This window comes from Rhynchophorus ferrugineus, unplaced genomic scaffold, assembly GCF_030347505.1.
Source record: "Rhynchophorus ferrugineus isolate W39M unplaced genomic scaffold, kcgeb_rfMv2 rfM5, whole genome shotgun sequence".
Classification (NCBI taxonomy): domain Eukaryota; kingdom Metazoa; phylum Arthropoda; class Insecta; order Coleoptera; family Curculionidae; genus Rhynchophorus; species Rhynchophorus ferrugineus.
The window spans coordinates 22,097,408-22,116,693 of record NW_027472584.1 but is presented as its reverse complement, the minus strand read 5'-3'; the positions used below and the strand labels follow the sequence as shown (position 1 = coordinate 22,116,693).

At 29.5% G+C, this 19,286-nt stretch overlaps 1 protein-coding gene across 1 annotated transcript in view; it reads left to right on the top strand.

Annotated features, from left to right (window-relative positions):
• The window catches only part of LOC143197199 (uncharacterized), a 37,119-nt gene extending 30,790 nt beyond the window's left edge, over positions 1-6,329 (top strand). The window contains exon 3 of the mRNA XM_076405443.1: positions 5,804-6,329. Coding sequence (XP_076261558.1) covers positions 5,804-6,240 — 437 coding nt within the window. The 3' untranslated portion in view covers positions 6,241-6,329. The remainder of the gene's footprint in view (positions 1-5,803) is intronic.
• The last annotated feature ends 12,957 nt before the right edge of the window (positions 6,330-19,286 follow it).

The following is a 19,286-nucleotide window of genomic DNA, read 5'->3' as shown; positions in this document are numbered from 1 at the left end:
TGTTTCACTTATAATTGTTATATATATATTCAGTAAATATATTAAAACATAACAGCTCCTAAATTGTTATATGGGGGAATAAGTAAGTGGAATAAAACAGACTGTAAGCTTGGAGATGGGCTTCTTTTCGATAGAGGACTATTATTTTCTAATTATAACACAATATGTAAATGGGGAATTTTAAAAAAATGAATATTTCCAGTTCAAAACTGAGAGCCATGTGGCGCGTCTTGTCGAATAGAAAAAGTTTTAAGTAAACAATCAGTTTGGTGGCGTGAATAGAAATTTTGAATAGCACTTACTAAGCGCTGAACGATCTAACCTTGTTAGCTGCAGCCCAGTAAAAGAGTTTGTTCAAAAATTGAAGTTAAGATTTTTATTTACACAAAAATTTTAGTTTCCTTAAGTTTATTGCCAAAAAAAATGTCACACGTATTTTGTCGACCCTTGAAAACTTTCGTTAGATTTCGTTATTATTATTATTTATATAATTTATTAGAAAAGGCCTGCACTTACATATTCAATACTTTATTTGAGCTCAAAAGTAATTAAACTGCATTTTTATGGACATTAAATTGGTCTACTAGACCAACGATTCTTAAGGATGAATTCTTCAATAGTAATGCCACCAGGGTTTTATATGTGGATGTAGATAGTTTACTAGTATCACTTATAATTGTTAGATATATCTTCAATAAATATTTTAGAACGAAACAGCTCCTAAATTGTTATATGAGAGAATAAATAAGTGGTTTAAACACACTAGAAGAATACAAGTGTTTATGAAGAAGTCCATTAGAGTTTTTGCCTAGTTCTTTTTTATTTCTTGACATGTCTCCATTATTGATACAATAATTTTAATATATATTTTCAGCTTGTTTACTAGGATCTACATAATTTATTCCTTGGAATATTGTGATAATACACTTTACAAGTATTCGATAATCTTCAGCTTCTTTTTGTTCTATTAAAGTCTAAAATTCAAATCTCACACAAATGATGTGTTATTGTATGTTATTGATAGATATACATGTAGTTGATCTATTTAAAAAAAATCTGTCTAGAAACCCACACAACTAAGTAAGTTGTATTTAAAGTAATAAATTGTTACATGAGTGAATAAATAATTAGTAAAAAGCCATGGTGGATTATGGCTGCTTATGAAGTAGTTTTTTAAAACATTTGTCATGAGATTTGTCTTATTTTATTCTTTAACCTTCTATTATTTATACAATATTTTTAGTGTATATCTTCAGCTCCTTTACCATTTCTGCCATTTGTCTAGCTACCTATATCGCTTTTATTTTCTTCTTATTTATTTTGATTTTCCTTATTTTATTTCAGCATTTTTTACATATTTCCCTCTCATAAATCATCTTTTTCTATTTACTGTATTAATGCTTCTTTTGTTTTATTTTTGAAATAATTCCTATTAGTATTCTGTTAACCCATCTTAGGTATTTTAAATGTTATATTACTGATAGATCAGGTTTCAACTTAATTTGGGTAAAGTTAGTCTGATATGGTCATATTTTATGTATTAAGACTAGTTTTTTAATTCTTTGTCAGTTTGTTATACTCTACTAGGTACCAGCTTAATTAGTTCGTCTTGTAACTAGACTATGGATAAGAACTTTATTACATTATTCATTGTTTAATCTGTATATATTTTTTTGTAATATTTATAAAGTCCATTACATGATATTTAAGTTAAACTTTATTGCAAATGTATATAAAAACGGTTTTAAAGGATTAAGAACAATTATACAAACTCTAAATTGGCTTTATACTAGTCCTAATTACGTGTACTTGAATGTAGATAATCTCATGTATTATGTATGTTTTATTATCAGCAGGTCCCGAAATATGGACGTTTCTGTTTTACCTGTTTAATAAATGTAGATATCACAAGAGTGATTAGAGAAACAAATTATAACGAGTATTAAAACGCGGAAAGTTAAAAAAACATCATTAAGCTTCTGTATGTTAAGTACAAAAAACAGTATATTTTAGTATACGAGGCATCCTTTCTTTTTTATGACAGCGACTACCCTAAAAATAAGAGTTAAGCCTCTCCAGGGATATTAGACCCCTTGTAAAGCTGTTTGTGGAATAATTTCATGAAAATGCAAGAATACGCAGGCATAAACACAAGGCAAACATAATGCCAAAATAAAATTAAAGACAATTATAACATTCACCCTGTTGATGACGGAAATTGAAAATTTTCAAGATATTTTGTATATATGCGACATTTAAATATATTTACATTAGCATCATTGTGGTTATCATCCAGTATTTAGTAGTAACTACAGATATTTTTAATGTTTAATCAGTAACATAATTCAGTCGGTGAAAGGCAATCCTCGAAGTATTAATTTTAGTTTTGGGAATAAGAAATAGTCATAAGGAGCCATACCAGATGGGTCTCATCATATTTACTAGATTTTATGTCAAAAAGTTTTGTAAAAAGTGAAGTATTTGTACGGGGACATGTTTCCCACCTCTTGTCAGCTCTCTAATAGATATTCGAGAGGCAGATATTCTAATTATTCAGTCAGTGACGTATCCTGTACAAAAGTTATCAAGAATTATTAAATTAACAGGAAAAATCTTTGAGAAATATAATAATTCTTAATATACTTTAATATCTTCAACCCATTTTCGCGGGTATTACAAAATTATACGTGGTATGAGTCTTTTCCAATCAAGCAACTTTTTAATATATTTAGTCGAGTCAAAGTTTTCATGATTTACAATTGCTGAAAGTTGACAAACCAATTTTCGTGTTTTATATCATTAAGTTGCTTGTATTTTTAGAAAAATATATCAAAATTCTTGCAAAATGTAAAAAATATTTTTAACGAAACTGAACCTACTTCAGAAAATAAGTAAGGAACTCACTAAAAAGTAAAAAATAATCAATCTTACACTTTTAATTAAAAAAACAGGTTTTAAAATAAAATATGTACATAATGGTCGTTGTAATAACTAAATAAATATAAGTAGAAACTTTATTTAGTTTTTTGTTAATAATTTTTTTTGATGTTAGATATTTATTCAATAATTTACGCAATTATTTTATTAAATATTACAATGGATAGCCCAAGTGAAAATACATCTCAAATAATAAAAAATGCGAATAAAGAAATAATGATCGAACGTTCAAAGGAACGTTTCAGGCCCCGGTGTCCGCTACCTAGTCTAGGTGGTATTCTAGACAAATGTTCCGGTCAAACTAGAACAAAAAGCTGCTGCCCTGTTAGGAATTGAATCATCGACCACCGCGTGTGAGCTCAACCTTCTATCCAGTTCACCATAGAAACGGTTGTCTACAACGTTTCTATGACGTCTCATATGATATGGTTGTTGCTTAAAAAGCAAACTGACTGACTTTTACACTGAACTACGTCCTATTTTGCGTCATGTTCATCCCCATAATTGAACTCCGTAGGTCCATATAGGTTTCAATATTTGCTTATATAACAGCAATTTATTATGTACTGATAATTGTGACTTTCTTCCAATTAGCCAGTACATTTTCCTATATTTCAATTCCAGTTCTTTTCTTTTCTTCTTTATATGTTCCTTCCAGCGAAGTTTTGCAACGAGATTCATTCCGAGATATTTAGCGTTATTGCTATATGGAATGATAGTATTATTTAATGTTATGGGTGCTTGTACGGTCTGTTTATAGGTGAACTGCACATGTACAGATTTACTTTCATTAATTCTTATTTTCCAAGCTTGTGTCCAATTATTTATATTGTCACTTGCCTGTTGTAATTTTCGTGAGGCTTCTTCACTATTATCTTCCACAGCTATAAGCGCAGTATCATCAGCAAATGTACCCATCGTGATATTTTTTATTTGTGGTATATCACAAGTGTAAAGTAGATAAAGCATTGCTCCCAGTACACTTCCTTGTGGTACACATGCTTTAGCTCCTTTTATTGTAGAGTAAGCTTCTTCTTGTTTGACTCTAAACATTCTGGTTGTAATGTATGATTTTAATAGTTCGGTGTGTTGTTTAGGTAGCATTTTCTGTACTTTATTAGCAAAGGATTGTGCTACATCTAAGAATATAGCTATACTTATACTATACTTTTTGACTTTCGTAGGCTTTTTCAATATCATCTGTTATTCTGTGGACCTGGTCAATTGTTGGGTGCTTGTTAATAAACCCAAACTGGTGTGTTGGTATTAGGTTTTTTCTCTCTATGATCGATTTTATTTTTTTCAACAGGAGTTTTTCAAAAACCTTAGATATTAGTGGCAACAGTGATATAGGTCTATAGGATTTTATTTCGTTTGGTGACTTCCCAGGTTTCGATATCATTATAATTTCCGCCATCTTCCAAATGTCTGGGACGTGTTTTAATCCAAATGCTGTATTGATCAAGTTGGTGAGTTTTATAATTTCCTTTCTTGGTAGTTTTTGCAGTAATTCTCCTGTTATTAAATTGTAGTCTGGTGATTTCCTGGAGTTAATGTCAGTTTTAATAACTTTGGCTAACTCTTTCGGCGTGACTAATTCAATCATCAAATTTTCAGCTCTGTCCGGCAAATTAAGTTCAATATTAGTTTCGTTTGGTTTGAAATTTTTTTCTAGATATTCAGCAAATGCTTATGCTTTTTGGCGATTTTCACGTGCCCAATTACCACATAGGTCATTTATAGGTGGACTGTGTAGAGATGAGCGCTTTAGATATTCAGTGAATAGTTTCTTAGTAGTGGATCAGTTTCTTTATCATCTGTTAAATTTCTCAGATAGTCATTTATGGTTTTGTTTTTTATTTCCAGTATTTCTCTTTTCAGTCCTTGGGTTGTATTGTTTAAACTCTTTTTATTTTCAGGTGTTCTGTTTTGTTGCCATTTTTTTTTGTAATTTACGTTTTTCAGTTACCATTTCCTTCAATTATTTTGGATAATTCATTCCTTTTGTTGTACTCTTAATTTCTGTAGAATTATTCCAAGCAGCTTGTTGAATATCTACTACGAATTTTCTGATTCAAGATTTAATTGTTCAGTTGTCTTGAGGGGTACATTTAGTTGAATTCGTTTGTTCAATTCTTCAGCAAATCCTTCCCAGTTTGATCTCTTGTTTGTTAACGTTGGGTTTCTTTATTTTCTTATTATATTTTCGCTCAACGTCAGAATCACTAGCGAATGATCTGAACTTAGCTCAAAATTTTCTTTTATATAGTTGGATGTTATGTTTCTTGCTATGAAGAAATCTAAAAGGTCTGGGGTTTTCTCTTGATCAGTCGACCAATAAATTGGTTTTTCAGTTGACATTCCAGGTTCCAGTAACTACATCTTAGTTCAGTAGCTGCTTTATGCAGTTCATTGCCTTTAGTTGTTGGGCATTTTGGACATATGTCATTTCACCATTAACGTTGTTATATTTCTTCGGCTGTTTCTTTTCACTTGTTTCTTGAGATTTAACTTGAGCTACTTTATTTCTCCTCCCTTGTAGTGTTTTAGCAATTACACATCCTCTATAACTTGCCGGATGCGCTTCATTGCAGTTTGCACATTGCTGAAAGTTGATAATCAATTTTAGTGCATTATATTATTGAGTTGTCCATATTTTTGCAAAAATAAGTAAAATTTCTTGCCCGCTGAAAATCATTTTGATCGAACATAGCAGATTTTTTAATGACAATTTAGTTTAGTCCTACACCAACCAAATAAGACATTAAACCATTAGTTTCTATCATGTATTTTAGATACTTTTCATATAGAATATTATTGTTTTACATTAGTTATTATGAGTAATAATCATAGATTACTTTTTCAGGTAAGAACCCACCGCCAATGTGTTTTAGGCTACCTCGCTTGCGTTTTATAACGTTGTGTCTTGAATTCTCCAACGTTTACTTCTTAAATCGCAACGTACATCTCTGTGTAGATGCCGAAGCAAATTGGGCTGATTTCACCCTACTCGAATGGTCATTCGACTGCATCCGTATGGGATTATCAGGTGTTCAAATTGTTAATCGGGAAGATGGAGGAGGATTACCGGAAAAACCCATCGACATCGAAGACCAAACCGATGAAGATTACGATGATAGTGCCCGGAATAACCCTAATGAAAAGTTATTGAATTATGGGGAAAAGCCGAAGATTGTATTTCATCATAGTTTACAACGTCTTGAAGGCAAATCTCCAGATAGACGACTTATTTCCGTAAAAAGGGTCAATGGTGAACGGTATATTATACATTCCTTGAGGTAACCAGTACAAGAAATCGTTTATTGTTCTTATGAAATCGATTAAATTGTTTTTAACTAATTTATTTATTTATATATTAATAAAAATATAGTTACTATGTTATTTATTAAAGAATTTTTTGTTATAATTACATAGTATAAAAAATATGTAAAATTTCATGACAAAATATAATAGTACTGGTTGTTATACCAGTATAATAGTACTGTATCTATGATTTAGTTTAACAGCTTACATCAAAAGTAATTATTATCTTTAATTATTTATTATTACTTATATCTTTTCATTCCTTTATTGTTTGTTCCTTTATTGTTATTGTATTATACACACACACACACACATATATATATATATATATATATATATATATATATATATATATATATATATATATATATATACTGCCTGTAAGTGTGCAGACATTGATGACAGACACAGAAAATATCAATATATATTTATAATATTTTGTCTTACATTATCTGAATAGTTAATTAATTAATTTTGATTTATTATTTAAGTTTGTTAATAAACTATAAACAAAACGGACGAAAGAGTACATAAATTCGAGTTTATAATAAATAAAAACTCACCTTTTCATTTACCACCGTTTAATTTTCCATTTCTAAGCTCAAAAAATGTATCCATTTTATTTCTTGTTCAAAAAAAATCTGACTAAGACAAAATGAGCCATAAGAATAATGTTTTATGGGGTAACATTTCGAGAACAAAGTGAGATATTAAAATGTAACAGTGTATAAAATTGCCTTTCGTGTTTTAATATTTGCAGCCATTGCTCTAAAGTAGAACTTATGAAAATTAAGATAATTATAAAGATTTTATATGGACGGATTCCATATTTCTCTACTTCTTATTAGTTCATCATCCTAGTAAAGTTAACAGGGGAAACTTATTCTTAAATATCAGCAAAGTTAATAAATAAAATTTCCTTATTTTAACAAGAAAGGTAGTGACTTATAAATCGATACAGTTTAGTTTATTGACCATAAAGTTACGAAATAAAATTGCAATCGTGATGAACTATAATAATGCAAAACGTTTCTTTTTTATTATATATATATTTCTTTGGATTTTTTTGGAGACTTGGAAATAGTCAGACGATGAAAAAACAAGTCACAAGAATTTTATTTTATGTTAAACGATTTAGGCAATAAAGTGATATATTAAAACGTAACAATTTTACGTAAGCAGTTTAGTGCTAGTGATTTCGTCGGCCATTGCCCTAGTTCTGGCCAAATCTATTCTCTGATTTAATTTACAGATAGCTATTTCGTTTAATTAATAATTAGATGCTTAAATCTCTTAACTCCCACAAAAGCTCCATGGCTCTGGAACATTCAACAGCAAACAAAACAAAATCCCCGATATACAAGCTAGGAAATAGGAAGGATAAAGATTCCTTCGACAATAGTCAAAATAATTTAAATGTTCGGTATGATAATTAATCATTAATTATTTGCTCTTATTGCTTGCAAGCATTCTCGTAATTTCATTCATTTCATTCTATTTCCTCTTATTTATATTTTAAATATCTTTGAGCCGGCTTAGTGGCGCAGTGGTGAAGGCGATAGGACGGCCCTCCTACTGTTCGCGGGTTCGAATCCTGCTGGGGCATGGTTGTAAATTTATGTTTGTGATTGTCTTTAGGCAAGAGTGCAAAATCCGATAAGGAAAATGATCCCAGTCACGCTAGTAACCAGGCTGGGTAAGACCGGATGTCTTCTGGGATGATTTCTAAAGTTGGTCACTCGCCAGTCGGTAGGCTTAATGCTGAGGACCGTGGTTCGGAGCCCACGTTAAACTGTAGGTCCAGTCCAGATAAATCCATAGTTGGTAAAAGGATACTTTAAAATATATTTAAAAAAATATACATTTTTCATAAAAAATAGTAAGACGTAAAACTTTTAGTATTGTTCATTACTTTTGTGAAGTTAACATGTCAATAAAGGATGTTTTTTCGAATGGTATGCGACCTTTATATGAACCTATAAGTCTTAAGGTGCGGATAACAAAAATTTTACAAATGCTTTATTCGCCTAATTTGATTTCGACGGGAAAGATACATTTCGAAATACTATTTTTACTGTTGGTTTTATTTAAAATTTGTCTATAATAAAATGTGTCCCATAAATAATGAAATTGCGCATTTGTTTTTATTTTCATCATAGACTTTATCCATGTGCTTTGTAGATTTTGATTCAATTTTGCTTAAGTAGTTGTTCCTAAAACAACGTAGGGCAAAAGTCCTGCTGCCATTTTGATTGCCTATAACTTTGCTCAAAGAAAAGATAAGTATGTGTGGTTTTCATAAAAAGTTTATTTAGGCTTTACATTTTTTCATTATGAGTGAAAAATTATATTGGCTCAATGGTAACCGCGATTCACTATGCAAGTTTAGGTTCTTTTAAAGGCATTTTTCATGACATCCTGCGACATCTTAGGCTAAATTTCTTCAATTTCGCGACGAATATTGTCTTTAAGATGTTGAATCGTATGGGGCTTATTCACATAAACCTTTGATTTAAAAAAAACCATAAGAAAAAGTCTGGTGCTGTTAAATTCGAAGATCTGGCTGGCCAAGCTTAATCGCCACTTCACAAAATTTGTCTTCGTGGAAAAACGTCATTCTATAATTAAATTTTTGAACGAGCTGTGTGTGCTATGGCCCCATCTTGCTGAGACCAGATGTCCTCTAGTCCGTGCTCTTCCATTTCAGGCACAAGAAAATTTCGAATCATGTCTTGGTACTTGGTTCGACAGCCTTAGGATTGTGTAACTGGAAGAACGTCTCCGAATTGATGTTTTTGGAGACTCTGCAACACTATCGCGCGCTAGAGTCACATTGTCAGCATTAGGAGACGTCCGTTGTCTTCCAGAACAAGACCTGTCTGTTGTCGTACGATACTGTCGAAAATTCGCATGTAAACGACAAATGGCGGTTTTGTGGCGCACTGGACGATTAGGATTTGTGGTTAAACTGGAAATAAAACTTTATGAGTCGAAGGTATATCCGAAAAACTCGGGAACTTTATACTTTTTATCAGTTAAAGCGGTAAAAAAATTAAATAAGGAAAAGGTGTTTATCGTCTTTCTTTTTGTTACTTTTTCCAATGGTCTGATTAAGATTATGAAATAAAAAAGAAGATAAAAGCAGGTTAATTAACTTCCTCTCCGATTTGTATTTACGATCTGAAGAAAGTCTCGTTAAGTATATCCGCCATAATCAACCATAAAATTGCACGAATTGCTCTTTCTAATTAGCGTATTGTGATATGGTTAATCTTACATCGCCTGTCGCACTCACCAACCATTGCTCACTGAGAAAAACCTAAATGAAGGTATCGTTGAACATGAAAAAACAAGATAGGTGAGTTCAAAAATGGTAACTACATAGATGAGCAAGAAACAGCTATATAAAACAAACCGACACCAGAACAAACGGTGTATATGGAAAACACCATCCAGCTTTGCGAAACTCAAAAATAATAAGTATTACAAGAAAAATAAACCTTTCTATAAGGTGGGGCAAAAGTCCCGCTAGCATTGACGCAATTTCCGCTAAGTGGCAATAATGGAAGGATTATTTTCAATAAATATTATCATTTTTTCTGCTCGCTCTTGTAGCGTATATTTATCCTTAATAAAATTTGGACATATACGCAACACAGTGATTAAAGCTTAACTGAGCTAAATCTCATATAACTAAAATGGCCCCACCTGTTATTATACATAATTTTGAACATATGTCATATTACTGATGTTGCTAGTCTACAATTTTAACAAAAGCCGTATAATTATTAAAAATAACGTTAATTAAACGAAAACAAATAGAAGATACTAAACCAGTACTCTATAATAAATAACTTTAAAACAATACATGCTCAGAGAATATATACTCAGACTACTTAAAAATAGGAAAGCTAAAATTAATTGATCAACAGTGTATTAATAAAATCTTTTATGGACAACAACTAAAATATCATCAATAATATCTTTTCATGTACGATTTTTATTTTTTTTTTTTACACTACAACTTCAATATTGTTGTGAATAATGATAAACTACCCTATCAAAAATAATTATATTGAAGTATTTAAATAGATTACGTGCTATTTAACCTTTCAACATAATTTGATTATGTACCATTATTCGGAAATGTGAGTTTTTCAATTAAAAAAGGACCTCCAATTAGGTAAAAGAAGGAAATTGTAGGGTAGGAGAGAAATTTGGCCTAAGCGAGTAAAGTGGATATAAAACTTTTGCCTTCAAACGTTCTGAAAGTTGTAGGTGTATATAGAATTTAGCATAGGTTATTTGTTGGGTATTAATTAATGCCTAGAATACTTTTCGTTAGTTTTCAAACGAAAAACAAGGTAAATTAATTTTATAAAATATTATTATCTTGACATTTTTAAGAGTTGTTAATTTCCTTGCTTTTTGATCTTTCTCAAGTCACGTTAAAATGCAAGCAATTAATTTAATAGCTCCTACCTAATATGCATCAAATAGCATTTAAAGTGTATTAAAACAAGAAAAATGTCAAAACTCTTGTTATCATGAAAGTTTTGAGGAATTTTGCAGACATTTGACACCCGAACGACTTTTACAAGCTGATGCAGTTACACGCTCGAATAGTATTTTATCTGTTTTTAATTGAATTAAACTGAGAAGGAAAATATTGTCTGGTGTTACAACGATTGTACAAATAGCAATAAACAATTCATTATACATCTAGATGTATGGTGAAATCACTGCTACTTTGTATAGATTATATATTTATTGCACGTGAACATAACTATTTTAAAACTTTACACATGTTAATTGTTAAACTAATTGCATATAAAACGGTAATCACCATGAATATGAACCGCAACTTGGTATTTTAATCGTCCTGTATAGAAATTAAACTGTGAAAACACGATTCCAAGCCCTTCTAGCCTCTCATCATTTCTCTTAGATTAAAATACGGAGTTAATTTAATTTCTAACTGAATTACCAAATGTGGCTACAGGTATAGCGCTTATTGACTTTACCAGTTTGATGTCTTAATTGGGTTTCTACATTTTACACATAACATACGCTTGATTTGATGGATTAGGGGAGGTGTTTAAATGGAATATCACCAACGTTTAAACGAAGAAAACCCTTCTCAGCACATCTATTGATTTTCGAACGTCAGATTTTAACAAGCCCGCTGCTTAATTGGCTAATAAGCAAAAAACGCCGATAACAACTTTACTTACTCCTTTATTATTTAGAGTTTTTCTTCAAAATAACAATATTTAAGCATCCAAGTTATTTTAAAATCCAGATTTTATAACATAATGTAAATATAATACTAAGGTTGTAAAACAACTTTGTTGAATTTTATAATCGTATACATATTAAAACTTTATTATTTGGTTTTACTTTCTTAAGCATCATCTCAATTAAATTACTAGTGGAATATATTTATGAACTCTAAATTAAGCAGTTTTGAACAAAAGTAAGTTTTTTTCAAAAATTAGTGCTGTTTAAAGTTATTGAGTGTATTTCTAATCTATATAACTTTTAATGAATCTAAATTGATTAAGAAATTGATTTATAAATAAAAAATAATAAAGAAGTGAGAAAATGCTTTGATATATCAAATAACTGGTACATTTTTAATAGTTTCTGCACTTAGACTAGGGCAAAGGGTGGGCAGTCTGTTTTTTGGCAATGGAGCAACAGGATACAAATCCGAAAAACTTCATTAATCTTCCATAATGCAGACAATTTCTTAATTTGTTTAAAACTACCAACGGTTTTCGGCATTTGTCTGTTGCTGACAAGTAATCTTTCAATGATTTAGATGAATCTTGAATTCTAGATAAAAGTATTCATGAACCCAATACGCCTTAAAGGTAATTCATTGTCTTGACAAGTGAAAACCATCTAATATAAATCACTCATATAAAACGATAATCACTATGAATATGAACTGCAACTTGGTATTTTAATCGTCCTGTATAGAAACTAAACTGTGAAAACACGATTCCAAGCCCTTCTAGACTCTCATCATTTCTCTTAGATTAAAATACGGAGTTAATTTAATTTCTAACTGAATTACCAAATGTGGCTACAGGTCTAGCGCTTATTGACTTTACCAGTTTGATGTCTTAATTGGGTTTCTACATTTTACACATAACATACGCTTGATTTGATGGATTAGGGGAGGTGTTTAAATGGAATATCACCAACGTTTAAAGGAAGAAAACCCTTCTCAGCACATCTATTGATTTTCGAACGTCAGATTTTAACAAGCCCGCTGCTTAATTGGCTAATAAGCAAAAAACCCCGATAACAACTTTACTTACACCTTTATTATTTAGAGTTTTTCTTCAAAATAACAATATTTAAGCATCCAAGTTATTTTAAAATCCAGATTTTATAACATAATGTAAATATAATACTAAGGTTGTAAAATAACTTTGTTGAATTTTATAATCGTATACATATTAAAACTTTATTATTAGGTTTTAGTTTATTAAGCATCATCTCAATTAAATTGCTAGTGGAATATATTTATGAGCTCTAAATTAAGCAGTTGTGAACAAGAAAAGTAAGTTTTTTTTTCAAAAATTAGTGCTGTTTAAAGTTGTTGATTGTATTTCTAATCTATATAACTTTTAATGAATCTTAATTGATTGAGAAATTAATTTATAAATAAAAAATAATAAGGAAGTGAGAAAACTAGTACATTTTTAATAGTTTCTGCGCTTAGACTAGGGACTAGGGTGGGCAGTCTGTTTTTTTTTTGGCAATGGAGCAACAGGTTACAAATCCGAAAAGCTTCATTAATTTCCCATAATGAAGACAATTTCTTAATTTGTTTAACACTATCAACGATTTTCGGCATTTGTCTGCTGCTGACAAGTAATCTTTCAATGATTTAGATGAATCTTGAATTCTAAATAAAAGTATTCATGGACCCAATAGGCCTTAAAGGTAATTCATTGTCTTGACAAGTGAAAACCATCTAATATAAATCACTCAAATAACTTTCAACTTGTTTGTTTAGGCATTATATGGTTTAATAATAATGGATAAAATTATTCTTAGAAGTATATTTTTTATTTTAAAACAACGAAGCCAAACACCACACAAAATACTTCATTAGGTACAAAATCCAACATATTTCATCAATCAATTATAGCTTAATGGTATATATATGTATAATATGGTATTTAAATTAATTAAATGTTTTGATATCAACACCTTTTAATGAAAGGCTCTGGACGCTACGAATTAATTCCAACACCTGATCTAACAACTAACATAATCGATCCTAATACAGATTATCAGATGTAATATAATGTTCCATTATATTCTAAAATCGAATATCAATTATTAATTTTAATTATGCAAAAGAACTTTCTCTTTTTTCTTTTAATATGCCGAATTTATTTACCAAAAGAAAAATCATCAGTAACCTATCAGTAATCTGAAAAAAAATGTTTCCGAATAAAAGAAAATATATATAAATATCTATGAAAAAAACTAACCATGTAGTCTCTACCCTCTTTTAAAAGAAAAACTATATATATAAGGGTGGGAAAATGCTTTGATATATCAAATACCAAGTAAATTTCTAGTGGTTTCTACACTTAGACTAGGGTGAGAAGTCTGGGTCCCATCGGAATCAAGTTACGGTGTTGAGTTGACCCTTATATCTCTAGTCTTAGCTCGCCTTAGGCATGATATATAAACCGAAAGCAGTTCATTGAGTCATGACTGAAACCCTTTTGGTGCCATAAGAGTTTACAGTAAATATATCGATGCCAAAACAAAGGAATGCCAAAGGCCCGTTAGCTTTTAACCTTTTAAACTAAATATAATTTAGGTATATCAAAATATTTCTATAATTATTTATCATTAAATATCTTACATTTATTTCAGAGCAAATAATTTATAAAATATCATCATTGAACTAAGGAAGTTTAGGGAAAAAGGTTTCATCTGGAAATAATACTATAAAAACGATTTATTTATTTATTATGATAAATAAAGATTAGTACAGCATCTGCGAGTTAATAAAGTGAAAATACTTCGCTACCTTTTATCCAGTAACTATTTTAATTACTTCCATTTCGAAAATACCATGGAAACAAATATCAAAATAGGATTTGGTTATTAAGTTAAGGTTATTATGTTTATAACGCAGTTTGTTTCACCTTTCTAGCCTGGAGAGAGACTGGAAAATATTAATTGTCACCTTGTGCGCAAAATGAAAGGACGAAATTTGTCTCATAAAAGTATTTTATTATCATAACCCAAAATACCAACATTTTCGGTTTTTATTTAACAAAATATCATACATAATTCGAATATTTTCACTAGCCCGGTTTGTGTAAAATATATTTAAATTTTATTCACACTTTCGACCGTATTAATCTTATAAAATTTGGATTACAACGTTACGTGAAAATATTGTTAATTGAAATACGAACAAGACAAATTTTATGTGCTCGTATAGAATTTTAATGCACAAAATAAATGTTTTCATTATTGGAAAATGTTTGTGTGTTACTTAAAAGAGATATATTTGTTTCAAAAAAATATGTAACATCGATTTGAGGAAAATTCGATACACTATCAACTTGATGCTTGACCATAACAGCTCCTGAAAGAATCTCAAAGAGACGTGCTATCGTATCGTTCATCTAGACATATTGCCTTCAAATGCTCTCGTTCAAAAAAAAAACATCAATCTCCACTGCCAATAGTCTTTCCTGAATCATAACACAGTTTTTCACGGGCAAAAGTTATCAAATAATCCCAAAACGGAAAATTTTATTTATAGATATAGGTGAAATTCGTGGACTATAAAAAAAATAAAAGGAGGTTTGCTTTTATAACCCTCGGGTTTCTCTTTTAGTCAACCTATGTTGTTAAATATGTTACTTATAGCCGCATATGAAAGCTTTATTTGCTTTTGATAACAGATACAGTATTTACCGAAAGATTCTTACTTGACATTCATTCGGTAATTTCTCTTAAGTAAATAATAATTTATACTTAATAATTATTTTGATGTTTAATCTGAAATGGTTTTTAATTATAAATAAGTAGTGTTAAAAACAACATTTATTTAACTGCTCACTAATTTACAGAAGAATTTTTACTGACAAGAAAAAGTGTTATTAAAAAATATTTTTACCAAAAAAATTGAACCGACTTCAAAAAATAAATAAGGAATTCACTAAAAATAAAAAAATAATCAAACTTAAATATTAAAATTACTTCTACTAGTATACTTTTCATGTTAAGATAATGATGAAAAATACATCATTAGACACAAAATCCAACGTGTTTGATAAACGAAGTATACTTAATATTATAAAATATTTAACTAAATTAAATATCTTGAAAGAACAGTTTTTTTGAAGCATAGTGTACCCTACGAATTAATTCCGTCCCCTAATAACTAAAATAATCGATCCTAATACGGATTATCAAATATAATATACTATCCCATTTTATTTCAAAATCGAATATCGATTATTAATTTTAATTAAGCAAAAGAACTTTCTCTTTTTTCTTTTGACATGCAGAATATTCCTAATTAAAACTTTTTCAAGAAGCAATATTCCGATTAATTGTTTACGTCAGCTCAGATTGTCCTAATTTCTTTCTCGTTTTCTTTTGTCTTATCGAAAAGAGAACAGACAAGATTAAAATCATAATGGCGAATGTTCGATGAGAAAAAAAGACTGTCTCAAAATATCCTCTTAAATAGTCAAATATATTCTTCTCAGGTGTTGAAACCTCATTATTATACTTAGGTAGCCCCAGGGTTATTTTTAATGTATAAGATTCCGTTCAAGTATTAGAGATGCTTAAGATAATATACAAAATATTCTAGGTTAATATAAATTTCTTTTTTGTGTCTTGAGAAAAAAATATTGTTAAATATTATTGGACTATGAAACTGTTAACAAATGAGATAAACGTTCTCTGACAGTATATTGGAATGTGTGTGAACTGTTACGGTCGATTAATTATATTTGTATTCCTGCTGGCCTTTCGTTAAAAGGAATAAAAGCAGCCTTGTTATTTAGAGGTTCCATTTTACACTGTCAGTTTTGTTCTGTCAGTTCGTACAGTTTATATCGATTAAAACTAGGAAAAAAAGGTAGAGTGATATTGGATTTTTTTCGTTGTAATATAATTTATCAAGCGACAAACAACAGAATATCCAATACGTAATAAAAGCATGTTAACAATAGAATTCCAATAAGCAAAACGGTAATAACAACGTCGATGAACTAAATTTATTGTATTTATCTAACGATAATTTAGTTAATGATCTTTCTGGCATCGTTTGAATTCTAATTTCGATTAATTTTATCTAGAAAACTTTTTAGAAATTATTTAAAAGTTTTCTTCATATGTTACCAAGTAATATTATGACATTATTATTTATGCTTGAGTCGTCGTTCTCCCTATACTTGGATTAAACAAATCATTTGCATTCAATATTAATTTCCATACTAGTTTAGTACAGTTTAAACATTCAAATTCTCTTCTTAAATCTCCTACAGCTGTCTAGTATATTTTTCGTTCATTCTATCATGTTTTAACGTAGTATAGAATCTAGTGTATCTTGTCTCGAATTTTGAAAATGTACATTTTGTCGTATATGTTTTTAAATTTCAAGCTTTTAAGGAACCGACGTTTAAATAATGTGTATAAAATAATGAGTATAAAGACCTGTAATATGTCTTACACCAAGCTTTAAACGCATTTTTTCTTTAAACTACTTTTTCTCAATGTGATTTAAATGATGACGCAGGTTCTAGTAGAACCTATTTACTTAATATTTCGTATGGCTCTGATATATCGATCCTCGAATATCAAAATTATTTCTATTTATAAAAATTCTGAGAACAAAAAATATTCATTCCTCAATGACATATACTACATTATCCTTTTTGTATTTTTGATAATTAGAGGATCATGCTAACAAGGATGCCAATCTTCGTTCAGATCCCTTCCACTTTAACAGCCTCTGATTTTGACTAATATTTATTGCTGATAGAAATATCAATAAATATATTAGGTGAAATGAAAACGAAATCTTGTAAAAATTGTTTAAAATGTGTGACTATATAATTTGTATGGAAATTATATTGCTCACATTTCAAAAAAAAAAAGATAGTCAAAGTATTTTTGGCACAGCTTTGTTACCATCTATTACAAATCCTTCAAAATTAAACCACAGTCTTAATACTTAGTGGTTTTTAATCGCATACTATATATCGCATAAATGGCATTTTTTATCTAGTTCAACTGAGATCAATTTGTTATTATGTAGACCACATAGTTGAAAATAAAATAAAAATTGTAATCTTATACTTATCTTTTAAAATTATCTTACTCTTTTAAAATCTTATTCACAGTGTCCATACTAACTGGATATTTATTGGCCTTATTTCCAATATTATCACTAATGTTTTAGAGTATTTTGCAGATATTTGGCAACTAGGCCGATTTTAAACATATGCAATAGGCAATATATTCGACGTTGTCATAACGTTATATCGTCTTTATTTTGGACGAACTATGACGTCCATTTGGCCTAATAAAAACATAAAATTTGCCAAAGAAAATATACAGCGCCTCCCTTCTGTTTAATGTTACATTTCTGATGTAAAGTAAATAAAGGGAAAACTTGAGAAGTTTTTTGATTGCTTTCAACCGAAACAACCTAACCGTTTAAACCAGTTACACCCTTTTTGGTGAAAACAAGTGTTATGTTATCAGATTTTGTCGAAACTTTAAAGAAAGTTTTACGATAAAGAAATGGCTACGGATAGGCGTTCTTTTTTCTGTTTAGATTCAGTCAATATATGAATATATTTATTTCAGTTCTAAGATATAAAAGATTATAATAATATTATATATAAGATTATAAAGTTGGTAATATTTAGCTAGTATTAATTATCTTTCATTTGACCTACTTTATATTCTTAACTTGTTATTACCTACGTATAGTAGAATGTGATATATTCTTCTTATACTAATTACACCGTGTGAGAATGTTTTACTATATGATCAAATAAAATTGTTCTTATGTGAAATTGTATCTGCTGAACAACAAAAACTTAAACGGTTTTTTTGTAACACGTACCATTTTAAAAATTTTATAAATTATAGTATTATAAATAAAGGCATTATGAAAATATTAAATCATATTTACTTATATAAGTAATTTTACAAAAAAAGAGAGTAATATATATATTTACTAATAGATAGTGAAACCAAATAGCTCTGGTTTAAGTGGCCAATAGAAAAAAATGAGCCATATATTCTGCAAGAAAATGACGAAATGTTATTTTTTCCTCTTGTGAACAGTAGACTCATCTTTCATCACGAACCACCTTCTGCTAATATTTTAGCATCCCGCTTCCTATAATACTCTTCTATGTATTTGATATCCTGGCGAAAGCGTTCACCTTATCCGTCTCACCATTCCAAGATTAGGGAGAAAATCGAAATGGAAATGTAAGAAATGCATTTTTAAAGACATTCTCCACCCCATCGTTTTAAGTTTTTGTAAAGAGTCATTCAACAAAAACTCGACATTTCTAATTCTTTAAGATTGCCTCTAAATCCTTCAAAATCTCATCAATCCAAAATCCTTTCTTTAGAGATAGTAAAGTCGCTAACTCTTTCGCGGCAAGATTTTCATCGAATTCATTGTTTTTTACAAGTTTCCTTATTTAAGAGCCAACAGAAATCCAGAAATGATACAGTAGATACCAAAACATAGGTAGGTAGAATAGAAAAAACCATTGAAATATTGAGAGCTAACAGTGTTTATTTTTCTTATTATATATTACTGATTTTTCGGTTTCTAGGACTTTAAAATTTTCATGCGTGAACAGTAATGATAAGGAGCTAATAAGGCAGTCAATATTTTATTTTCAACTTAGTTATGAATGTATGTTTAATATATAATATGTATTAGATATTATCTATTTAACAAGCCCTTTCAGTTTTAATTTTAA